At 41.7% G+C, this 26,699-nt stretch overlaps 1 protein-coding gene across 1 annotated transcript; it reads right to left on the bottom strand.

Moving 5' to 3' along the window:
• Positions 1 to 1,483: 1,483 nt before the first annotated feature.
• LOC100707551 (trace amine-associated receptor 13c-like) lies at positions 1,484 to 5,662 on the bottom strand. Its single transcript, XM_003449572.5, has 2 exons — positions 4,369 to 5,662; positions 1,484 to 4,150 (listed from the first exon to the last, which is right to left on the bottom strand). The coding sequence occupies exons 1-2, from the start codon at positions 4,539 to 4,541 to the stop codon at positions 3,343 to 3,345; spliced, it is 981 nt and encodes a 326-aa protein (XP_003449620.1). The 5' UTR covers positions 4,542 to 5,662; the 3' UTR covers positions 1,484 to 3,342.
• Between the last annotated feature and the right edge of the window lie 21,037 nt (positions 5,663 to 26,699).

The raw sequence follows: 26,699 nt of genomic DNA, 5'->3' as shown, positions 1-26,699 counted from the left end.
GATTTAACTGCAGTTATATCAGATGAGCCCTTCTGTCCAGTAACAACCTTTAGTGAGGGCCACACCAGATGTGAGGAGCAATACGTGATTCGTAAAAATAAGTTGCCGTTTGGTCTGCGTAACAGAAAATGGCAGCATTTCTGGATTATGTTCACATATGACTTCTTCTGGGCATAATCAAGCTTTAATGTGTGGCAAGCACAATGATCTGTGTTTTGTTGCAGTGATTTTCATGACAGAATCTTGACTGTTTTTAATGCTGTACCACTTGAGAGCCCAGAGATCATGGGCATCCAGTATTGATTTTTAACCTCTTCCCTTGACTCTGAGTCCTTTGGTAATATGATTTTCTATAGATTTCTATAAAGTGGTGCTTTGTTGTGTCTCCAATTCAAAATCTTCACAGTTTTACATTGATGACCATTATTTTTAAATTGTAGACAACTGTAAACAATTTTTAGATATGGTTTTTGTGGACTGGTGAATCTTTTATCTGCTCATTTAAATTCACTCATGTTACTGAGCTGCTATCAATGAATCTTTTAGTTGCAAACTAGTGATGTTCGATTCGTGAACGGTTCAATACTCGAGAATCACTTTACTGACTCGTGAATCATGATTCACAAGTGCAACTGACTCACTGACTCATCCCTGTTGCTGTTAGCAAGCTAATTCCATTAGTAGAAATATATCTAGCTTATAATTAAAATTGTGGGGAAAAAACAACAGCCAGTTTCTTAACAAAAACATTTCTGCTCTGAACTGGAAGAAAAAACCCTGAGTAGAAGCTCACATCAAGACAATAGCTCCTCGGTTCACAGTAGCATCGCTCAGCTAGCATGCTAACAGCACATTTGAGTTACTCACCCCCTCCCTTGCTGTGCTGAATCATAGCATAAGCGAATCAATCAGGACTCACTAACCCCCTCCCTCCTGGCTCACAGCTCAAACGAGTTGAACGAATCACTGACTCACTCACCCCCTCCCTTGCTGTGCTGAATCATAGCGTAAAGCGAATCAATCAGGACTCACTAACCCCCTCCCTCCTGGCTCACAGCTCAAACGAGTTGAACGAATCACTGACTCACTCACCCGCTCCCTTCCTGTTACGAATCACTCACTCACTCACTCACCCCCTCCCTCCTGGCTCACAGCTTCTTCTTCTTCTTCTTGGTTGGCAACCAATGTTAAGGCGCTTTACCGCCCCCTGGCTCACAGCTCAGTGGACATTTAGATGAGATATATTTGACACATTTAAGGAAAATACCAATAAAATAAAATAAAAATAAATAAATGTTCCCTTTAGAATTTTTTTTGCTCTTTTTTGCTCTAAAAAATAGTTGTTTTCTTTTACAATCATTCATCTTAGCAGTAGGATTTACATTAAAAGAGAAACAAATTAAGTTTGAGTGAAAATATACATTTTTGCACTCTCTGGTCAACAGACTCAGTGACTCAAATGACTCAAGAAACCTGATTCACTTTGGTGAGTGACTCATTAAAACTCGATTCAGTAAAAAGAATCGAATTTACCATCACTACTGCAAACTGTTCCTCCAGCTGTCTCTTAAGTATCACCTGACCTTGTCTCATAGGAAGTGGCATGTACTTCACTGTGCTTTTAATAAATTCTTTTCTCTTGTTTGTGCTGCACAAGAAAAATTTCCCACTTTCTAAAGAAGTTTGGAAGCTCACAAGCATTACGTACATTCACTCTAACATTATTAATTATTTTTGTATATAAATTATATAAAATGAAAATGAATTAATCTGATCTGTAGTTTTGTCTCATTATCATTTTTTTTCTTTTAATCTTCAAAATTGTTAAAAAATGTCACTTTCCTGCTAATGTTTATATACTTTTGGAAGACACTTAGAGGACCATAACATAGCAGCTGCTGTGTTATGTAAGGACTATTGTTGTGGCCCTGTAAGATTTCTTTGTATTATTATTAGTGCTGTCAGTGTTAATCTCGTTAAAATGATGTTAACGCCACAACCGCATTTACACAGCAAATCTCCGTTAGCAAGTTACCGTGGTTCGCCCTGTGCGTGGGGCTGCGTTAGCGCGGTTAACTTGTTAACGCGTTAGCGCCGTGTTGGGTCTAAACTCAGACCCCGCTGTATCCAGGACTTATTCCCGTGAAAGAAAAACAAGGCAACAGCGATCGATCGTTTACTTGCAAGGGAGGCCTCGTCGGTACCTCAGCTCATTACGAATGACCCCGACGATGGCCTCCTCTCGCTGCCTTTTATTGAAAACATTCAAACAATAGTTTACAAACACCTCCCCTCGTAACCCCCATTGGTTACAAAGACAAGGCACTATGTATATGTGTGTGTGTGTGTGTTCTCCTGCTGATCAAAGGGTCATAAAACATAAAAGCAGGAGGAACATCCTTGGTCATAAAGAGGGTAATCTCCCCCACACCCAATGTATGGTTTACCATAGATAACACAGTGAAACCATACAAAGGGCAGGAAGTTTTACCAAACATCAAACAGACCTTTACAAGGATGTGTCTGTGATAAAAACACTACAGCCCCCCCACCCAGAACCTCGAGAATCTGGGGGGAGGACAGAAAGAATTCCTTTCATCACAGAGTTAAACAATGTACAGATGGTAAGCTTAAAAATGACAAACATTCAACAATTCACTCTAACACGCCGTACAAGCATAACAAGCATCATAATACAGTTCTTATGAAACAAATATAACAGCGGAATATAATAACATAAAGCACTTAATTGAAGAGTCTTTCATTTCTGAGGAAACTGGAGGAAAGCAAACCATCAGTTTTGATATTATTCAATCAAATGATGTTAATATCAGTGGCATTAAATTTTTACTTAATCCCAAAAATTCTATAACCCCTTTCAATGTTCAAATTCTATTAACTGTCATATTTTAAAGAAGGTAAAACATCTGACTAGGTCAAGAATGTATCAAGGAAAAATAAACTTTTCAAATGCAATTTTACATTTCCAGATTACTGGATGTGCCAATTTGCTGATTTAAAACCTTGACGGAGCAGGTTTCAGGTTTCTTCATAGTAAGCTGGCTTTATTGGTGTCGTTTTTGACGATCTGCAGATTGATGATATGTTTAACACCATTTCTAAATCAGGGGTAAAACAGGGCATAGATCAACAGGTTTAGAAAAGAGTAAAAATAAAAGAGCAGGACCACAAAATATGTAGATGGATTATTGAACATATCTTCTGTAACAAAACTGTAGCAGTTCTATGAAAAGCTCAATAAGCTCTACTTACCGAGACCAAAAGAATGGTTCCATTTACTTGTATATCTTTTAAGTTTCAAACCCTTTTAGAACAGTATTTCTACAGTATGTTGACCTCACAGGAGCCAGTCCGGAGGATCTGTAGAGTGACAGTTAGTTTCACAGCTTTTCTAAACCAAGGGTAGAACATAGCATAGATCAAAGGGTTTAAACAGGAGTTTAAAAAAAACACACTTATAACTGTGGAGGCAATTGAGCTATTTTCATCTCTTACAAGAGAGACACAGTAATACGGGCAGAAACAAAGTAGAAACACAACTACAAGAATTCCAAGAGTCCTGGCTGCTTTCAGCTCAGATTTGTTTGTTTGGTTTAGTGAACGCTGAAGTGTGACAGTTGTTACATGAGAGCGCATGGCACGAGCCTGAGACACAGCCACCACAAATACTCTCATATACAGAACTATGATAACAGTAACTGAAACAAAAAAAGATACAACAAGGTCAAAAATGCCTGCAATGGCACTGATGACAAACACACACTCTCCATAGCAAGAATTATACCTGCCTGGGTCAATTAGGAAGTCTGTTGTATAGAGACTGCTGTAGAAAATAGCAAAAAACCAACACAGACAAACACAGACTCTGACTCTTGCCACAGTCATTCTGGTGGGGTAATGCAAAGGGTCACAAATAGCCACATAGCGGTCAATTGATATAAGAACTATGTTCCCTATTGAAGCACAGATAATGTTGCCGGTCAGACACCAATAAACAGAACACATAAGATCACCAAGTACCCAGCAGGCTGTGCTCCTAAAGATTTCTAATGGCATCAACAGAAGACCCACAAGAAAGTCTGAGACAGCCAGAGAGAGGAGCAGGATGTTAGTGGGTGTGTGAAGCTGCCTGCAGAGAGAAAGAAAAAGAATATAAGACACATTAATAATGCCACAGTTGTTCACTAATTGCATTAGTAAGGGATGATTCAATCTAGGCAAGTAAAACATTACATCATGGTTAAAATACATCAAGAATCTGCCAGATTCACTTCATTCATCACGTAATTATAGTGTTGAAGACTTGAAAACTTAAACTATAATTTCAGCTGAGAAGTTGATCTGTGCCTGAAGTGGGAGACTGAGATGATGACAAGAAGGTTTAGAGCAGAAGTGATCAAAGAGATGCAGGACAGCACAATGTTCAACAGCACAGCTTTGGACCAGTGAAGTGTTGGCTTCCTGCAGGAAGTGTTGAGGAAATCTGGAAAACAAAGCTCGGTTCCTTTCTGCATTTCCATTTTCAGTTGGCTGCAGATCCTGCAGCCTTCTGATCAGAGCTTTTCCTCACAGAGCTGTTATATATGTTTTGCCCCCCACCTCTGGCTCTCATGTTTCTTTCGACATAGTCTTGAGTTTTCACTTTCACTCACTATCTCACATGTAGTCACTTAAATCTTTTATTTGTGACACCAGTTATTGGTCGATCATGCATTCCGAAAGTTAAACATTTCCTTAAAAACATGCAGGTCATAATTATTAACAAACTTCAAACCACCTACTCTTCTGAATCATAGTAAATTGACTTGTGTCTCAGTTATTTTCAACATAGCAGTTAAATATTTCTGGATATGCACCTTAGTTGCCCCAGGTTATATTTTAAGGGGCCGCAATAGCCCCAAAGTGCACATCCAGGAGATAGAGTGGGCTGCAAATGAGCTCATGGTGTTAATTTTGCTGACACCTGACCTGGTGTGTCAGATCCAACAACTGCTATCCCACTAGTGTGTAGGTGGGCATGGGAGCGCTGTCTGATGTAGGTGAAGTTTGCCAAACTCCCCAAGCTATAGCACAACAAAGAGGGGGGGGGGGGTATTCAAATATAGGCACTTTCTCAGTTTTTATTAAAATGTTTTAGTCTGAGTAGAACTTGCATATCCCACGTTTTTTGGACGTTTTTGCACAATAAATTAAGTTACATTTACATAAAGATGATAAATGGTACTTTATAATCGCACACAGCAATTATTACCGTTTATGTTTACATTTGGGAATTAAGGCTCTTGATGTTGTAGGGCTGTCTTGGTTGACACGCCTCTACAATGTAGCGTGGAGATCAGGGGCAGTACCCCTGGACTGGCAGACCGGGGTGGTGGTTGCCATCTTTAAGAAAAGGGACCAGAGGGTGTGTTCCAACTACAGGGGAATCACACTCCTCCATCAGCTCTTTATCCTCTCAAGGATATTCGAGGGTGCATGTGTAACACAGTAAAGGGAATTGTTGAAACGAATATATAAATGGGCCAATAGGTTCGACTATAGGAGCACAGGGGTGTGTTTAAATGAGACACAGAGACATGAATGTAACTCAAAAGAACCAGCCGACTTTAGTGAAATAAACCATAATGCACTTTAGAACAACACGCAGCAACACTACACATGAGCGGGAGGAGGGAGGTATGGGGTCTTCACACACCCCCGTTCTCTACTAGCCATCGGGGCGGCGGACTGGGAGGAGGTGTTGGCTGTCCGATTGGCCTCCCTTCTGCTGCGGAGCCTGGGGCGGTCTGCTTTCCTCCACCCCGGGGGAAAGGGTCACATCTCTTGGGTCTGGGTGCCGTTTCCCCCTCTGGGGGCAAGGGAACCTGGACCCGGGGCATAGAGTATGTTTGGGGAGTATGAGTGTGTGTACATGTCCATGTATGTCTATCCCTACGTTGGGTGAGTGCTGAGTGTTTGTATATGTGTGCATGAGGGTGGGAAAGCATGTTTGTGTCTGTGTGTGCCTGTTTGTCTGTGTCTATATGTCAGGTCGGGTCTTAGACTCCACCTCCCTGGGAACTCCCAGGCCCTCCAAAGTGTGGAGGCCTATCTCCCCTCACCACACTCCCTGCCGGTAACTGATGCCCTCAGGGGTTGGTGCATTGGTGGTTCTTGGTGTCCGGGGCTGGGCGCTCAGGTATGCACCAGCCCACTCCCGGTGGCTACTTGGCGGGGCCTGGTGCCTGTCGCTCGGTCAGGCCTCTTCCAGGGCAAAGGAGGCCCTCGGGCCTCCGGCCTCGGGGCCTGGAACTCGGTTCACTCTGGCACAGCTGGCTGCCGGCAGGGCCGGCGGGCACGCCGGTGCAGCCCCCTCTGGCTTCTGCTCCATGGCTACTGGGTGACCCCTCGTCTGGGGATCTCCTCAGCCCTTCCCAGGAGGGTGGCACGGATGCCCCTCCGGTGGTACTCCTTGGGCTCTCGCACTCTGGGGCCTCTGGATGTCTGGAGCCTGGATCTCCTCCATGCCTGCTTCATGCCCTGGGGGACGGGGCTATGGCCCTCCACACCCTCTAGCAGACCGTTACATGGGGAAACCTTTTGTATACAAGCGCGCTGATCAACACAGGTGTGCACACGGGTGTTCACTGTTCGTAGACATAAACTACACCTTTCTTAGCTGCTACTTCAAAGCACATTGTGCGTTGTCTGTCCTGCGTGCTGCACAACAACATTCAATATTTAGTATTTACTGCTGTTCACACTTAGCTAGATTAACGTGATGGTGTTGTGTTTAGTATGTTGCTTTGTTTTTTTGTTTTTTTTGCTTGTTTTCTCTTCTTTTTCTCTCAACAGGTGATCAAGGAGATTTTTTTTTTCTCTTTGTCTTTGTAAGTGCCCTTTCTCACTGTCCCTTTTCCCTTCTGTTTTTCTTTTCCTTCCTCTCTTTCTTTCTCCCTTTCCTATCCCTCAGTCATGTCTGTCCCATCTGTAACAACTGAAAATAAAGTAAATAATAACAACAAAGTTTGATCAAATGGACCAATACGGCAATGCCATGATGATCCATTTGGCAAAATAAATCCATTTGGTATCCTTGTTGGTCTTCAGACAACAATTCTGACGGCTAAAGAACCAAATGGGACAGGCAAAAAAAAAAAAAGAAAAAGAAATAAACCATAAGGTTGACAAGCACAGGTTAAAGGCACTTTACAATTGCAGAAAGGAAACTTACAAAAATGAAAGAAAAGCAAAACACATAAACTGCTAAGACAATGACTTGGCCAAGTGTTACTTTTGGTTTTCAATGTTGGGTTTCAATGCTCGGGTTTCAATGCTCAGGCGCACCCTAGTAATCTGACTCCTTAACTCTTATAGAAACAAATTACACAAATCTAATGTACATTCAAATGAAGATCTCACACTCTTTTCACATGTGGAGAATGTTCTACACAACAGCTTATTATTCAAAGTCCCAAATAAAAAATGTCCAAGGGGTATAGTCCAAAAAATTCCCAGGGTGTGAAAGAAAATAGGGGTGAGAGAATGTCAGTCAGTGGTCTTATGTATAACCAGCTGTGTGTGAAAGTGTGAGTGATACAGTCCTACCACACCGCAAGGTGCAGCAGATCATCTAGTGGAAAAGAAGCGAATCTCAGTCTCTCCAAGTCCAGGTGGGAAGGCTCGCCATCTATTTCACCGGAGGAATCCACCTCAGGAACAATTCAGCATACAAAAAAAACCCTGACCTGTCAACAGACAGGGTCAGAAGAGCAATTCAAATATTAATTATGCTGTTCTAGCTATAATTCACAACTTAGAATTTGGTTGACATCATATTCGACATCAATTTGCAATTAAAATACTCAAATTTGCAAAAATAAAACATCTCTCTTACACAAACTATGCATTACTGCAATATATTGTCAATATTCTTATTTGTACATTGCAAAACACTTCTTCAAATATAATATGAAAACATTGCAACTTATAACCAAACTAAGTAAAGGGTATTGCATATGCAACAATTTTTAATCAAACAATTCAGATAAATTCAGTTACTGAACAATAAAGTGCAAAACAGACTTAAACTGAGGCATACAATATGTGCTCACCAATCTCAGTGCATCACGGCCGAAGACAATGGTATGGTGTCTCTCGGTCGGAACATGCGGGGCTCTAAATAACATAACGGTATGGTTTTTTTCTTTAATGACAGTAATACGATGTGAAGGAAAATAAACATAAGTTACACTTCAAGTGTTACCTTACTTCTGGAAGCAGATTGAGATGAACTTTCAGGCAGTTGATAACAACTAGAGCTAATGAAGGCTAACAGTTTAGCTCCACGAGGTACTTTCTAAGGTCGCCAGAAAACTGCAGCATTCGCCTGTTTACTCACTTTGGCTACTTTTAACATGGAAGGTAGCTGATAACCAGCAAACTTATGTGCAGCACAGTTGGTTGCAACTTATATCTAATACTTTTTCCAGGTCAAAAACTTCAGCTTCTCAGGGATCAAAGTTTTGCTACGGGCCATTCAGTCCTTATACAACTGTTGCAAGAGCTTGGTCCGGATAGCCGACAATAAGTCAGACTTGTTCCTGGTGGGCGATGGGCTCCGCCAGGGGTGCCCTTTGTCACCGATTCTGTTCATAATTTTTATGGACAGAATTTCGAGGCGTAGCCAACTGGCAGAAGGCTTTCACTTGGCTGGTCTCTCTCTGCTTTTTGCCTATGATGTGGTTCTGTTGGCTTCATCGGGTGATGGCCTTCAGCTCACCTTGGAACGCTTCGCAGCCGAGTGTGAAGCAGTGGGAATGAGAATCAGCACCAATCTGAGGCCATGGTCCTCAGCCGGAAAAGGGCGGAGTGCCCACTCCGGGTCAGGGACGAGTTCCTGCCCCAAGTGGAGGAGTTTAAGTATCTCGGGGTCTTGTTCACGAGTGACGGGAGAAGGAAGCAGGAGATTGACAGACTGATTGGTGCGGCAGCCGCAGTGATGTGGACGCTGTACCGGTGTTCTGGAATCCATACTACCTGACAAACCATCCTACCTGTTGTTTCTGCGCATGCGCACAACACAAAGTTAAGTGGCAAACCGTCCTACCTTTGTGAATATGAGTATGTATCTTTCTTGTTTAAATGTGAATTTGTCTGTGTTATTGTGTAAATACTAACACTATTGTGTACTTCATACACATGGAGAAATGCCAAACTGCCTTTCATTGTTCTTATAACAGTGACAATAAAAAGCTCTTCTCTTCTCTTCTCTTCTTCTAGAAACATACTCTAACGGGTAAAATTAAGTGCCCGGTATGCACGGTACAGAAAGTGCACTATACAAACAATCTGGAAACATATATATGGACACGAGTATTCAAAAATATTGGTGTATGTATACACACACACACACACCTATCTATCTATCTATATATATATATATATGATATAGATGTGTCTGTGTGTATAACTAGACTTTATGCATATTATATAAGGTGTGGCTATATAAATATATGTACAACTCTGTGTATATATGTTTATGGCCAGGCATCCATTGTAGTGACAAGGATTGACAAGAACTAATATTGCATATGAGAAATATTGCACATAGAAACTACCATGGTGTATAGTACGCTGCAGGTAAGGAAGGAAAGTAGCCTTGCAGGGAAGGAAAGACCTGAATCTCTCATGGTTAGGGGTTGGGGGAGGGTGTGTTTGCACAACAAAAGCAGGAGAACAATGGAGCTGAAGACCTGTGAAAATCTCAGCGGGGTGCCAAGAGGTGTTAAGGTCGGGGGGAATTTACGCAAATCTGCGCAGGCTAGTAAATCTAGTAGTAGGGACTTGCACCAGGGAAAAAAGGCTCAGTAATTCTAGTGATAAACTACTTACGGTAGGACGTTTTGCCAAAGTAGGATGGTTTGTCAGAACACTGGTCTGTTGTGGTGAAGAGAGAGCTGAGGGTAAAAGTGATGCTCTCAATTTACCGGTTGATCTACGTCCCTACCCTCACACGAGCGGTCACTACCCACAAGCTCTGGGTAGTGACCGAAAGAACAAGATCGCGGATACAAGCGGTGGAAATGGGCTTCCTCCGAAGGGTGAGAAGTTCGGCCATTCGGGAGGTGCTCAGAGTAGAGTCGCTGCTCATCCACATCGAAAGGAGCCAGTTGAGGTGGTTCAGGCATCTGACAAGGATGCCTCCTGGGCGCCTCCTGGGTGAGGTGTTCCGGGCATGTCCCATCGGGAGGAGGCCCCGGGGCAGACCCAGGACACGCTGGAGAGATTATCTCTCAGCTGGCCTGGGAACGCCTGGGTGTTCCCCTGGACAAGGTGGAGGAGGTGGCTGGGGAGAGGGAGGTCTGGGCTTCTCTGCTTGGGCTGCTGCCCCCGTGACTCGGCCCTGGATAAGCAGAAAAAAATGGATGGATGGATGTTGTGCAACATTGTCTATCGAGGTAAGTAAAGGAAAAAGGAAACCTGAATGTTGCTCTGTGCCTATGTTTTGAACATACCACAAGTTTGATCATCCTACTGATGTCACATTTTTTTGTTCAAAGACTACTGCCTGAGTGCTGCCAATAATCACTTTATTTACTTTACGTGAGCTAGAGATCTCCGTGAACACCGGTGCTAGCTGGGCAGCGCCGCTCTCAGGATCCGACCAGAGATTGGTCCTGCTGCCTTCCTGATGTTCAGCACAACAGAGCTTTCCTCACAGCATGCTCTGTGATGATGAAAGCGTTGTCTTCATTGTACATTAACATATCTTATTGTGTAAACTCATGAACCATACTCAGTATAACCAGATAAATATTTTATATAGTGAGAGAGAGAGTATGCAATTGGCTAACAAAAAGTCATTATAATTCATCATACATTGAGAATAGCAGACAAATCAACAATACAGCTCTTCCAGTTAATGGCTAATTAATACTGTGCTGAACACGGTCCAAAAGATTCATAAGCCTCATAAGTGTCTACTGTCTGTCTACTGTTTGCTATCATAGCCAAGTGGCTAACAAAGGTAAACAGAAGTTTTCCAAGTCCCTACTAATGAATGATATCTTGTTTTAGGATACATGTCATATATAACACCTGCCATTATCCAAAGACACATCTGCTTACCTGTATCTTGTGCTTATTTCTCCTCTTCTTTTCTCTGTTTTTTCTTAACCGAGGACCTGATGGCTTTGACCTTTTCTTGTACATCTTCCATCAGTAACTTTGGACTCCAGTATCAATACCCAACCCCACAACATAAACTAATAGACCAACACCTTAGTGCACAGATTTGGTTTGTATAGGTTTTTTTTTTTGAGGGGGGGGGATTTCACACAACCCAGGAAAAATAATTAATACATAATGGGCTTGGATTGACAACATTATGAATAAAATGTACACTATTTGGAAGCAGCATGCCCCCCCTCCCCTTTCGACAGGTTGTGTGTGAGCAGCAGCAGCAAGCAGGCGCACCAAGGGCCCTCGTGCTCACTTTTTGCATACATATACATATATATATATATATATATATATATATATGTATCTATGTGTGATAGAATTTAGAAAACACTTTGGTGCAAATTATAAGTCTATCATAATGTCTTCTGTTTTTGTGTTTGTTGTAGGGCTGTCAACGTTAACGCATTAATGCCATCATCACGATTAGGGGTGATCGTGGCTCAAGAGTTGACAGTTCATCTTGTAATCGGAAGGTTGCCGGTTCGAGCCCTGGCTCCGACAGTCTCGGTCGTTGTGTCCTTGGGCAAGACACTTCACCCGTTGCCTACTGGTGGTGGTCAGAGGGCCCGGTGACGTCAGTGTCCGGCAGCCTCGTCTCTGTCAGTGCGCCCCAGGGCAGCTGTGGCTACAATGTAGCTTGCCACACCAGTGTGTGAATGGGTGGATGACTGAATGTAGTGTAAAGCGCTTTGGGGTCCATAGGGACTAAGTAAAGCGCTATACAAATACAGGCCATTTACCATTAACGTGATTAAAAGTTTTAACGCAATCAACCCATCTGGAGTGCAGAATGGACAAACTTTGGACAAACTGCCCGAAATGGGTTGGTAGTGACGTTTCAGGGATTTTGAGTCATTCTCCGCTCCAGATGGATTAATTGCGTTAAAAATTTTAATTGCGTTAATCATGATGACGGCATTAATGTTGACAGCCCTAGTTTGTTGGTTTGTTTTTATTTAGTTTTATTTTGCGAACTGCATGGTTATTAGCTCTCGCTCTAGCCAGCCAGCGAATCCACCAGCGTCCTGCCCCTCTCTTCCCTGTGCATCAAGCAGCAGGCGCACTTCGTAAATGAAGGGCGCCTGCACTCCTTGCAAATGGGCAATAGAAAACCATGCCCCCACCACGATGCCGCCGTGGGCAATGGCCCATGTCGCCCATATCAACAACTGCCACTGCCTGACACTAAAACCACATTTTGAGTGCAAATAATACCTTCAACCTCGTGGGGTTGCTGGATCCCACAAGTATAGTAAATTTCAGATTTTGATCCCCACCAAGATAGTTAGAAACTGCACACACACACACACACACACGCGCAGGCCTGTATAGGTATATTTCACGGATTCATTCCTGAAATCTAAAAGTAGACATCACTAAAACCAACGTAAACAGTTTGTTGCATCTTAGTGTTCTGTTCCATAACATTCTTCTCTTGTTCCCATTAGAAGCGTCTTTTAAATTACAAACATCTTTGTGGCTATAGTTTGTTAATGTCTATGAAAGAAGGCTTTATTGCACCGTGCGTTGTATATAATGTGTGGTCTTTGACAATAAACTGATGGGAGGCTAATGTGCTAAACTGCCATTGGCTCTGTTTTTATTGCTATGAAATCCATTATGATCTGTGCTTTTGTGGAATGTGAGCTTACACTTAAAGCTAAGCAAGCTTTCTGTAATTTATTATCTTAACAGATAAGTTTCTTCCTATTAACCACCCTAACATGTGTGATGATAGAAGACCTTTAATGACTACCACTGGCTATGTTTCTTTAGCCAGCAAAACCTTGATGATGGAGACTCCTTCGCTTCCCTGGTTTAATAAAACAAGAAACATGCAAGTTGATGTTCCATTTATAACCTGGATTACAAACCACCTGACAGATCAACCACTGAATGTCAGGCTGAAGAGCTGCTGCTCAGACAGCATACAAAGCTGGGAGCAACACATGGGACTGTCTTATCACCCTTCCTCTTCACCCTCTATACTTCAAACTTGGGGAATAGATCAGAATTGTACCACCTACAGAGGCTTTCAGATAACTGCTATTATTAGCTATATTATTGATGAGGAGGAGGATGAACACAGAATGGTGGTGGATAGTTTTATGGAGTGGTGTGGTCTAAACCATCTACAGCTGAACATCAGTAAGATTAAGAATAACCTGTATCAACTCCAAAAGACAAAATAATTTCCCTCACAATTAATAAAGTTCTTATTTAACTTATATAACTTCATTTTAAAATGCTGACAGAAATTGCTCAAGTCTTTTAATTTAGCTGAGAGGTTTGTATTTAAAAATTATCAAAAGTACTTCTGTAAATTTTACCAGTAATTTTCATCCTCAAATATATACTACAGTGACAGTTCATATCCATAAATTAAAGTCAGTGTTATTAATACAGTGAAAGTCTTCCTATCCATTTTCTTCCACTTATTCAGTTATGGGTTGAAAAGAGCAGAAGCAGAATACACCCTGGACACGTGTCCAGCCTTTTAAAGGCCAACAAATAGAGACAGACAACCATTACACCAACAGTCAACTTGGAATCACTTAACCTAACCTCATCCGAGTCTTTAGACTGTGAGAGGAAGCCAGAGTAGCCACAGAGAGAACAGGAAAACATGCAAACTCTGCACAAAGAAAGGTTGCAGGCTGGAGTCAAACTCAGAGCCTTCTTGTTGTGAGGCAACAGCAAGATCCAATGGACCACTGATTTTATATCTTAACAGAGCAAGTTTAAAGTCTTTTTATAATATGTTGACTTCATTTATGTCATACTTGAAGATCTGAAATGTGACAAGAAGCTTGACAACGTTTCTAAACCAGGGGTAAAACAAGGCATATATCAAAGGGTTTAGACAAGAGTTAAAATAAAAGATAATGACCACAGTAGATACAGATGGATTATTTACAATGTTTTCTTCCACAAGAGTGTAACAGTAAAATGGACAGTAACATGCAAGAAACACAACTACAAGAACTCCAAGAGTCCTGGCTGCTTTCAACTCAGATTTGTTTGCTTGAGTCAGTGACCTCTGAAGTGTGACAGCTGTGACATGAGAGCGCATGGCGCGAGCCTGAGACACAGCCACCACAAATACTCTCATATACAGAACTATGATGACAGAAACTGGAACAATGAAGCATAAAACAAGGTCAACAAACCCTACAATATCACTGCTCACAAACATACACTCTCCGTAACAGGAATTATACCTGCCTGGTTCAATTAGGATATCCTTTGTATAAAGAGTGATGTAAAAAATTGAAAAAAACCAACACAGACAAACACTCAGTTTGACTCTTGCCACAGTCATCCTAGTGGGGTAATGCAGAGGGTCACAAATAGCCACATAACGGTCAACTGATATTAGAATTATGTTCCCTATTGAAGCGCAGGTAATGTTGCCAGTCAGATACCAATAAACCGAACACATTAGATCACCAAGTACCCAGCAGGCTGTGTTTCTAAAGATTTCTAAAGGCATCAACAGGAGACCCACAAGAAAGTCTGAGACAGCCAGAGAGAGGAGGAGGATGTTACTGGGTGTGTGAAGTTGCCTGCAGAGGAACAGAAAAGAATATAATTCACATTAATAATTTTAAAATGTCTTAAGTGAATATGCTGTGTTGGGAAAGTATGATTAAGTCTAAGTAAATAAAACATTACAGTCATGGTTAAAATAAACTGAGCAAAATTCATTTAACTCTTTCATCACTAATTCATAAGATGTAAATCTAAGTTTTCACATGTCTAAAAGTTAAACTGTATTATAATTAAAAAATTTATTGCTGCCTGAAGTAAGAGACTGAGACGATGACGAGAAGGTTTAGAGCAGCAGTGATCACAGAGATACATGAGAGCACAATGTTCAGGAGCACAGCTTTGGACCAGAGAAGTGTCGGCTTCCTGCAGGAACTGTTGAGGAGTTGTGGAAAGCAGAGCTCGGCTCCTTTCTGTATCTCCATCATCAGGCAGCTGCAGCTCTGCGATCAGAACCTTTTCTCATAAAGCTGATTTATCTCTCCCCTCCCACTATTCTCTTTCAGTGAAAAACATAATGACCCTCCTCTCTTTTTCTTACAACACAGTTTCCTCTGGGAAAAACAAAGTATTCTGGTTCTGATTCCAAATTCATCATCATACCTTATCTTTTTCACACTCACTATCTCACACACTGTCATGGTGCCGGGTCGTTGACGCAGCGTTTTGTGTTTCATGATTATTTTCCTCTGTTCTAGTTTCCTGGCCAGTTCTGAGACTGTGATGCACTCCAGGGCCTCCCCAGAGGCTGAGTTTCAGCCCTCAGCCCACTCTGGACCCCTGGAGGCTAAGAACCCAGCTGAGGACTGCACCCGGCTGTCGCTGACTGAGCAGAGTCAGTGCTCCGTGCAGCTGCAGTCTGCTCTGTGTTTGCCAGAGGCCCGTGTGCCTGCTGGTTCTGTTTTGTCCCTGCCAGAGGCCCGTGTGCCCGCTGGTTCTGTTTTGTCCCTGCCAGAGGCCCGTGTGCCTGTTGGTTCTGTTTTGTCCCTGCCAGAGGCCCACGAGCCTGCTGGTTCAGCCCTATGTGTGCCAGGGGCCCCTGTGCCCGCTGGTTCTGTGACTATTTCCGCTGGGGGTTCTGGAGAGCCCAGCCAGCCCATTCTCGTCTCCGCTGGAGGGTCCGAGGGACTGCTCCAGCCTCCTGTCTCCGCTGGAGGGTCCGAGGGGCCCGTCCAGCCTCCTGCCTCGTCAGCTGGAGGGCCCGAGGAGCCTGTCCAGCCTCTTGCCTCATCAGCTGGGGGTCCTGGAGGACCCAGCCAGCACATCCTAATGTCTGCTGACGGTTCTGGTGAGACCGTTCAGCCACCACCTGCTCCACCACCTGCAATCTCCACACCGCCGCCTGCCGCAGCGGCTTCATCCACGCCGCGTGCCGCAACAGCAGCTTCATCCTCGCTGTCGCCTGCCGCAGCAGCAGCTTCGCCGTCGCCATCGCCTGGTCCAGCTTCAGCTTCGCCGTCGCCTGGTCCAGCTTCTGCTTCGTCTGGTCCAGCTCCAGTGTCTTCATCCACCTTGTCTGGTCCAGCTACAGAGCCTTCAGCCTCGCCTGGTCCAGCTTCAGAGCCTTCATCCTCGCCTGCAGCAGCCTCCGAGTCTTCATCCTCCCCTGCAGCAGCCTCCGAGTCTTCATCCTCGCCTGCAGCAGCCTCATCATCCACTTCGCCTGCAGCAGCCTCATCATCCGCTTCGCCTGGTCCAGCTTCAGCTTCAGCTTCGGCGTTGCCTGGTCTGGCTTCGCCTGGTCCTGCGGGGGCCATGCAGCCTCAACATCATCAGTTATCTGCCAGGCCGCTTGTTGATTCTCGTCGCCACTGTGGACAACCTCCTGAATGCCGCCACTGCCTTCCGCGTGGCCGGCCTCCGGACTCGCTCTGTCGCCGCCGTTGCCGTCCGCACGGTCGGCCCCTGAACTGTTTCCAATTCGTCACCACTGCCTTCCGCGCGGTCGGCTTTTGGATTTGTGTCGCCAACATGGCCGGCCTCCGGACTTCTGTCGCTGCCATTGCCTTCCGCATGGCCGGCCTCCGAAGGTGAACTGTTCCGGACTACTGAGTTGTCAGCCTCCGGGACGGAGGACTCCAGTATGTGTGTTTGTGTTTTGGACAATTCATTTGGATCACTGGAGCTTGTTTTTGTTTGATTTTGAATTTGAAATAAAATCACTTAAAACTTGCATTTATGTCGCATTGACTGCTTTTCAGTCTTTTCCTGTATTTTTTACTTAATGTCTGAAATTGAACACACACACACACACAGATACAGGCCTGTATATGTATATTTCACAGATTCATTCCATCAGGGCAACCACTGCTTATCCAGTGAAATCTAAAAGTAGACATCACTAAGACAAACATAAACAGTTTGCTGCAACTCAGTGTTCTGTTCCATAACATTCTCGTCTCTTCTCTTGTTACCGTTAGAAGCGTCCTTTAAATGAATAACATCTTTGTGGCTGTAGTTTGTTTTTGTCTATGGAAGAAGGGTTTAATCTGCTTGCCTTTGATTACACTGGAATCTGTAGCTTGTTTTAATTTAATGTGCATGTTGATGTCCCATTACTAATGGTTTGAACTGTCAAGAGGTCAGGTTTGCACTGTGCGTTGTAATTAATATGTGGTCTTTGACAAAACATAATGGTCTTTTTCACACTTGGTCTTTTTCACACTCACTATCTCACACACAGTCGTGTGTGTGTGAGTGTGTGTGTGTGTGTGTGTGGGGGGGGGGTTAAATTATTACCTGTATGTATTTTCTGTCATATTTTTAATCTATAACTGAGTGTGCTGTCTCTCTTTTTGCTCTGTGACAGTCTTGTGACCTGTCCAGGGTGTACACTGCCACTCACCATATCAACTGGGATAGGCTTAGGCCCTCTCCCCTGAAACTGAATTGGATAAGTGGAAGAAATTTAATGGAGTTGTTAGCTCTATTTTTTGTTAATGATAATTTATTTTGTTTGATTGTTTTCATTTTGTTATATTTCATTGTTTTGTTATATTTTATTGTTTTATTTATGTAATATTTCTGTTTTATTTTGATAAATGTATCTTCTGCTTGCTTCTATTTCTTGTTTTGATTAGTTTCAACTCCAGCTGTGTCTCATTGCCACATCAGGCCTCATTGCGTCTCTGAGTAGCCCTGCCCTTGTCTTTATTCTTTGTCTGAGCATCTGTTTTCCTAACATGTGCATTTCTGCTTCCTTGTCTGAAGCCTTCTTTTTGATTTTCTCACCCTCTTCTTTTGACCTTAATCCAAGGTTAGTTTTTTTGTATGTTGCAGGCTTAACAATTCTTTCACAGGCCGCAGTGCCTATGTTTGCTTTGTATTTGTTTAAACATTATGAAATTCCCAAGCAAACATGCAATATCACATTTTCTCTCTCACACACTATTACACCTTTCAGAATTAATCAGTGATATTAATACCATAATTCCAGCATTTCTTCAGCAAAGTGATGAACTCACACATGTTCTTTATCTAGGCTACCACAAGCCCAAAACAGATTTAGTGTTGCTAAAGTAACATAAAGACAAATGCAATACATATAAACACTGAACAAATGAAATAAGCCCATTAGCCACACACCATCACAAAGTGAATAGACTCTACCAAACAAGCACACTCCTTTATGAAATTTTATTCAACAAAAAATTCCAAAAGATGAGATTCTACATATATCTCACACACATTATATTATTTTCAACATATAAGTGGTAACAATTTTTCAATTCACAATTATGGCTCTGTTGTTCTCTATTGCGACTCCACTGAGTCTTTGTCAATAAACGTGTAGAAAATGAATGCTCTGCACTTGCACTTCTACATTCTACTGAATGTAAAAGACATTCAGCCTATGTTGACAATGAGCATATTGCCAAGATCCTTCACAGGTAATTCTTTTGCTATCTATGACCTGAAACAGTTCATGAAATGTAAAAGCTTTTTTGAAAAACTTGGTGATAAATCTTTGTGGTATTGGTCCACCAGGTGTAGCATTTTTTGGTAAAGAACATCAGAGTGTAAAACACATGTATGACATTCACTGTCATGTCCGGTGTGGCAGACGTGTGGAGTGTAGATAAGGACCCAAGATGCAGACTGCTTAAGTGGTGAGCGAGCTTTATTAACCAAAGGGTGACACAAACGGAGATGAGGTGGACAAAAACCAAAACCTAAGAGTAAACTAAACTGGGAAAAGCTAAGCAAAAACAAACCTGAAACCTTGAGACATGAAACGGAGATGCAGGGAGAGTAATGCGGCCAGAATACACAGTAAAATGTAGTGATGGGTCCAGCAACACTGACGCACCGGCGCATGTATCAAGCTCACAGAGCGAAGCTTGTATCGGTGCGTGCGTCGCTTTAAGAAAAAGTCACGTGATCGATACAGCTGCTGTATCGCTCATTGCCAACGCACCAAACTGTCTTTAAAAGGTACCGCGTCCGCATCTGCCAACAGAATGAGTCGCCACCAAAAAAAACACAAAATTACTCTCGCAAAGACAAAAAAAAAAATACACATCTCTCCATAACAAAATGGAGCCCGAAAGAAAAAGAAATGTTTCTGCTGTGTTAAAAGATCATTTTGATCTTTTAACTGCAAATAAGGTCACTGTTTGTCTGTCTTTGTTTCAGTGTAATCTATCAGAATAGGAAAAACAGCAATGTGACTTGCAGTGTAAATTATTTATTTCATTTAATGCAGGTTAAATGTCGCATCTGTTCTGCAGAGCTTTCTTACACAAACAAAAGCACCTCCTCAATGTTTAGGCATTACAGAGCCAAACATGAACATGAGGAGACAAACACACTGAGAATGAACACAGGTAGGCCTATATTGACACTGAACAGCTTTATCATCATTTTTTTTAAATTAATTTGTGTTTTATTATTTTGAAATCAAGCATCTAGGAAGACTGTTCTGGACCAGGCAGTCCTGAATTCTATTATAAAGGACTGCCAACCCCTTAGTATTGTGTAGAGTGTCGGAGAGAAACATTCCAAGATCAGAGGATCCTTTAACGTACTGGGGGAATAGGAAGACATCTTATCAGAACCTTTTCCACCTGGCTTTACAGTTTTTGTGTACCCCAGCTTCATCTGTGCCCTGTGAGCGTGTTTTCCAAAGCTGGGGAAATGGTGTCAAAAAACCGCAATAGACTGAATGCAAAAACATTGGATAAACTTATTTTTTTGAATAGAAATTTATAATAAACTCTGAGTCAATTATATTTAAATGGGTAATAATAATACATTCACAATACTTTTAATTTTCACTTAATATCATTCACAATGTATTTTAAAGACGTCTACAATATTTGCAATGTAAAAGATATAAAATGATTCCATGGAAAGTACCTTACAGTCAATGTTCTCTCTAAGCTGCGCACGTGCGCAACTGCGCACTGCTGGCACGGTCTCTGCGCACAGAAAATCTGCGTTGCGCACAAAAAAAAATCTAACCTGAATTGAAATTAGAATTAACTTTAACAATTCTGTTTTGCAGTGTTAGTCAGTAAGTGACTGGCTGCTCCCGTATGGGATTAGAACGATGCCACCTTATCCTTTAGTCCAGCCAATAATGCGATTCACATTCATATATACGCAGCCAATCAATACGGAAACGTAGAGCTGCCACCCAGGCAAAAGAAAAAAAGAAGTATATCACGTTATAACGTGAAAAGTTTATTGTTCTAACAAGATACTTTTCACGTTTGTACAATATACTTTTCACGTTTGAACAATATAATATCACGTTATTACAATATGCATAAATATCACGTTCGTACAATATATTTATATTGTACGAACGTGATATTTATATTGTAATAACGTGATATTTATGCATATTGTAATAACGTGATATTATATTGTTCAAACGTGAAAAGTATATTGTACAAACATGATAGTATATTGTACAAACGTGAAAAGTATCTTGTTAGAACAATAAACTTTTCACGTTATAACGTGATATACTTCTTTTTTTCTTTTGCCTGGGTGGCAGCTCTGCGCTTCCGTAAATCAACGTCGTTGACAGGCTATGACAGCGTCCTTATGTGCCGACACCGGTGTTTTAACTAGCAAAGCGGCGTGGCTGATGTGGAGTGAAGCCACGTTAATGACAACGTGTACAACCATTGGAGATGTGAGCAGGACAGACGGAACAATTGTCGGAAAAAGTGTGGACTTGATACCAGTTTTTAAATTGTGTTGATAGGCCACGTAAAACCAGAGTTATGATAAAAATATATGCAATGTTTGGTTTTCTTCCTGAATACTATCGTTGTTTATATTTACTGTGGGACGAAATGGTAAAAACTGCGTTTTATAAGAAAAAAGTCTCGAAAGCACTCTCCGCCTGTGAGCAAAAACAACCCGCTCCCCCTTTCCTATTCGTCCAAAAAAGTACCATGTCGACCAATCAAAAAATTATATGGTAACGTGGCATCTAGTTGTTAAGGAACGGGGGAATTTTTAGGAATGACGGCGGTGTTCTGAGATGCGAGAGATTTGAGACGTTTAGCGCAAATCTTGTGTAGTTAGTGTGTAGTGTAGTTTTGCTGTGTGTGTCAGAACAATGAGGCGACTGCTGAATGTTACAGGTGTTACAGGAGTGATACATCTCCTGTTGTCAGGCCTGCAGGTATCAGGCTGTTGTTCTCCTTTATCTCATAGTGGACAGAAATTATTTTTTCGAGTGGCACAAATAATTTGTGTGGCATCAGATTTGATGCAGAACAGCTGATTGTTCTGTAAATAGTTTGAAATGTTTATTTAAAAATGCATTGGCTGCATTAAAAAAAGTTGCAAAAAACTTGGTTGTTTGCCAAACTGAGTTACTTTTTTGAAGAAGTAACTATATAATTAATTGCCCAACATTGGTCATTATATACTGTATTTTGCAGACAGAGTTACAGGACTCTCTCCCAGACCACAGACTCATACTCATAATACAAGTCAGAGCTTTATAAAAAAAAAAAAAAATGAAAGTTGTGTTTTCGAAATTGGAGTTCAAGTTATTTTTACTTCCAATAGTGTTAACATACTACACAGGTCAATGACTAGATTTTTTTTTACATTTTCATTATAAATGGGCTAAAGCAGTTAATTAAAAGTAGTCTAACATAAATGTAAATGCTGTAATTTGATTTGATTTTAATAAACCATGTAACTTGGATGGATTAGATGTGGCGTGACCACAGTGCACACGTCTGATGTCGCTGACAGTGGTCCAAGGGATCGCTCAGGGAGTTTGTGTGTTCGCTCAGACAAGTATGACTTGGTCATTGAATCAGTGTCTGTTGTGAGTCTCAAGTAAGTTGCCTGCAATGATATTCAAGGTCCAGCAGGTGTCAGTACAGAGCAAAACAGCAACACAGTGTCGACACAGTATCGATACAGTTTGGGGAATGTGCTGAAACGCTTCACGAGGCCTCATCTACCCATCACTAGTAAAATGGAGGGGAATAACACAGACGAACCAGCAACGAGGACGGGTGAACACACACCAGTAATCAGGGGATGGGAAACAGGAGGGAAACACACCTGGGAGACATAACAGCTGACGAGGTAGGGGAAACGTAAACAGAACACGCTGACATAAGACAGAGACCTTCAAAGTAAAACAGGAAACACATATGCAAGGACACAGACTAGGAAACGCGGACTTAACACAGGAATAGATGGGCAGAACAGAATAAACACTAAACAGGAGGAACAGAACCAAAATCACAATAATAGAAAACACAAAACGCTGGGTCAAAAGGACGCAGGATCATGACATTCACATCTGAGTGTATAATATAGATCAGATTAATTTCACACTTTAAAATGAACCTTTGTGAGACCTGAGTGATGATGATGATGTTTAGGCTGGCACTGTAGGCTTGATCTGGAAATAGCTATCCCCATGGCTCAGCCTTTTATCCTCAAAAAATTTAATCAAAGTGGCATTTCATGTGTCTTTTGATTATTTCAATGAATTTGCACTGCGCTTCCCATCTGTCTGCAAGAATTGTATACTTGACTTGTTCTAGTCATTTCAGATTGGAGACAGGGCCTTGATTGTGCTTTGCAGGAGACATCTGGTTTTTGGAATGTCTACATCCTTTTCCTACAGCACCTTCGACATTTCATTAATGTGTTCCAGTACTTTGGTCTGCTATCTATTAGAACAAAGCTGAAATTTTCCATTTGATTTTTTTTCCTTTTAGGATTGCAGCTTTGACACATTCTTCCTTCTCAGATGGGACTGGGGTCAGACTAAAATAAAAAGTTCTTTTTAGATAAATTTTTCTCAAAGATGCTGTAAACCTAATTTCACGACTCATGAGGCACAGCATGCTTGTGAAAAGTTTTATTTACAGTTAACAGTTTTGCTTTGTTGTTTCTGACTCCGGCCAGACAGTTTTTCAGTTGTCATCATAGTGGTGGTAGACAAGCAGGTGAAAACGGCTGTAGTGATAGATGTAGCGATATCGAATGACACCAACATCAGAAAGAAGAAACACAAGAAGCTTGAGAAGTACCAAGGGCTCAGAGAAGAGCTTGACCCGAGCTTGAAGGATAGACTGCCCGCAGGGGCGAGAGGGGGATTTTTTAAAATATACATATATATATATATATATATATATGTATATATATATATATATATATATATGTATATATATATATAAAAAACACCCATCTCGCCCCTGCGGGCGGTTTATCCTTCAAGCTCGGGCCCTCTATCAGAGGCCTGGGAGCTTGAGGGTCCTGCGCAGTATCTTAGCTGTTCCCAGGACTGCGCTCTTCTGGACAGAGATCTCCGATGTTGTTCCACTCACCTAGCTTGGGAGTTCCAGCCTCTATGGATCTTGTACTCAGATCCAGCTTGTTCTTGTGCTGCCATGATTAGTGCCTCTGTGCTGTCTTTCAGTCCAGCTTTGTCCAGCCACTGGTAGGATTTCTGGATATCAGCCACCTCCTCTATCTGCCGGTGGTACATACCGTGCAGGGGCCTGTCCTTCCATGATGGTTCCTCATGATGGATCTTGCCCTCTAGCCTTGTGGCTGTTCAACTTGTAGCCAAGCATCACTGCTGCCGTAGTGTAGATCAGCTCGGTAACTAACGACGTGGTTGTAGGTATCATCCGTAGTGCTGCATTAACATCATCTAGCAGACCTTCTGAGGGTACTTCACGTAATCTTGGTAACCGGCTACGGGGATTCAGGTTTCAAGCTTGGTCAGTTCCTCTCGCACTCAACGATCCTTCTCCTATCGCACTTGGGGCTATGTACCCAATCTCGGGTGGGGGTGATGATATCTCCCCCCTGACCTGGCGTCCTGACTCCTCCTTGCCATAGCATTTATGTTGTACCTCGTCAATCTCTAGCTGTGAGAGCAGTCCCTTGTTTCGAATGTTGGAACACTGAGCTACTAGTTGTTTCGCCGTCATTGTGGATGTTGGGTATCGAAGAATCCATAGGTCCCTTATTATTATTATTAATCAAGGTACAGGGCTGCTTTTTCTAAGCTCACAAAAATGTTTTCTTTAAGCTACGTGATTCTAACAATGTTTCCTTTACTGTGTGATCATCACATGACCTAGGGTCACACAGTTCCAGGTGGTAAAAAACATTAGTCATGTTTATATAATATTATGATGCGTAAAAAATACAAAGATAACAGTATGTAACAACCAGGGGAAAAAATGAACCACTGAAGTCAATGTTAGTTCATTACTTTGAACCAAAAGCTGAACACACTGAAAAAAAAAAAAAGATTTACTAGGTAACAATTTCCACATAGGAATTTGTCATAGTTTGTATTTAAGAAATAATCAAAAGTACCTTTGAAAATTTTACCAGTAATTTTCATCCTCTAATATATAAGCTACAATGACAACTCGTATATTTTATCTATCATTATATACATCCATAATCCAAAGTCAGTGTTATTAATACAGTGAAAGTATCCTTGACTTGACTGCAGAGGCAGGATACACCCTGGACAGGTGGGCAGTCTGTTAAAGGCCAACAGATAGAGACAGACAACCATTTACACCAACAGTCGACTTGGAATCACTTAACCTAACCTCATCCTAGACTTTAGACTGTGAGAGGAAGCCAGAGTAACCACAGAGAGAATAGGAAAACATGCAAACTCTGCACAAAGAAAGGTTGCAGGCTGGAGTCAAACTCAGAGCCTTCTTGCCTCACAGCAAAAACTGATTTTACATTTTAACAGAGCAAGTTTAAAGCCTTTTTATAATATCTTGACTTCAGTTGTGTCATACTTGAAGATCTGAAATGTCACAAGAAGCTTGACAGCGTTTCTAAACCAGGGGTAAAACAAGGCATATATCAAAGGGTTTAGACAAGAGTTAAAATAAAAGATAATGACCACAGTAGATACAGATGGATTATTTACAATGTTTTCTTCCACAAGGGAGTAACAGTAAAATGGACAGTAGCATGCAAGAAACACAACTACAAGAACTCCAAGAGTCCTGGCTGCTTTCAACTCAGATTTGTTTGTTTGAGTCAGTGACCTCTGAAGTGTGACAGCTGTGACATGAGAGCGCATGGCGCGAGCCTGAGACACAGCCACCACAAATACTCTCATATACAGAACTATGATGACAGAAACTGGAACAATAAAAAGTAAAACAATGTCAACAAACCCTGCAATATCAGTGATGACAAACACACACTCTCCGTAACAGGAATTATACCTGCCTGGTTTAGTTAGGATATCCTTTGTATAGAGACTGACGTAGAAAATTGAAAAAAACCAACAAAGACAAACACTCAGTTTGACTCTTGCCACAGTCATCCTAGTGGGGTAATGCAAAGGGTCACAAATAGCCACATAACGGTCAACTGATATTAAAACTATGTTCACTATTGAAGCACAGGTAATGTTGCCAGTCAGATACCAATAAACAAAACACATAAGATCACCAAGTACCCAGCAGGTCGTGTTTCTAAAGATTTCTAAAGGCATCAACAGGAGACCCACAAGAAAGTCTGAGACAGCCAGAGAGAGGAGGAGGATGTTACTGGGTGTGTGAAGTTGCCTGCAGAGGAACAGAAAAGAATATAATTCACATTAATAATGTTAAAATGCCATCAGTGAATATCCTGTGTTGGGAAAGTATGATTAAGTCTAAGTAAACATAACGTTACAGTCATGGTTAAAATAAACTGAGCAAAATTCATTTAACTCTTTCATCACTAATTCATAAGATGTAAATCTAAGTTTTCACATGTCTAAAAGTTAAACTGTATTTATAATTTAAAAATTTATTGCTGCCTGAAGTAAGAGACTGAGACGATGACGAGAAGGTTTAGAGCAGCAGTGATCACAGAGATACATGAGAGCACAATGTTCAGGAGCACAGCTTTGGACCAGAGAAGTGTCGGCTTCCTGCAGGAACTGTTGAGGAGTTGTGGAAAGCAGAGCTCGGCTCCTTTCTGTATCTCCATCATCAGGCAGCTGCAGCTCTGCGATCAGAACTTTTTCTCATAAAGCTGATTTATGTCTCCCCTCCCACTATTCTCTTTCAGTGAAAAACATAATGACCCTCCTCTCTTTTTCTTACAACACAGTTTCCTCTGAGAAAAACAAAGTATCCTTATTCTGATTCCAAATTCATCATCACACTTGGTCTTTTTCACACTCACTATCTCACACATTTGGTTATTAGTTTGCTATTAATCTGGGTTTCATGATGCTAGTTATTGCTAGATTATTATCACAGTATTTGATCTTGGAACCAGAGTTTTGAGCATTGGAAACACTTAGTTTGTTTTTTTTAGCTCTAGTTTTTGTTAATAATAATAATTTATTTTATTTCATTGGATTGTTATTAGCGCTGTCAGTGAAACTACCCGTGTTAACGCCTTTAACCATGTTAACGCCT

The sequence above is a fragment of the Oreochromis niloticus genome, linkage group LG16, assembly GCF_001858045.2.
Source record: "Oreochromis niloticus isolate F11D_XX linkage group LG16, O_niloticus_UMD_NMBU, whole genome shotgun sequence".
Classification (NCBI taxonomy): domain Eukaryota; kingdom Metazoa; phylum Chordata; class Actinopteri; order Cichliformes; family Cichlidae; genus Oreochromis; species Oreochromis niloticus.
Note: the sequence above shows the minus strand (reverse complement) of the source record. Positions and strands in the feature narration are given on the sequence as shown.

Coding starts and splice junctions, on each gene's coding strand:
- LOC100707551 (XM_003449572.5), bottom strand. CDS start 4,541: ATGGAAATGCAGAAAGGAACCGAGCTTTGTTTTCCAGATTTCCTCAAC. Junction 4,151..4,368: donor ATCTCAGTCTCCCACTTCAG/GCACAGATCAAC, acceptor TTCTCTCTGCAG/GCAGCTTCACACACCCACTA.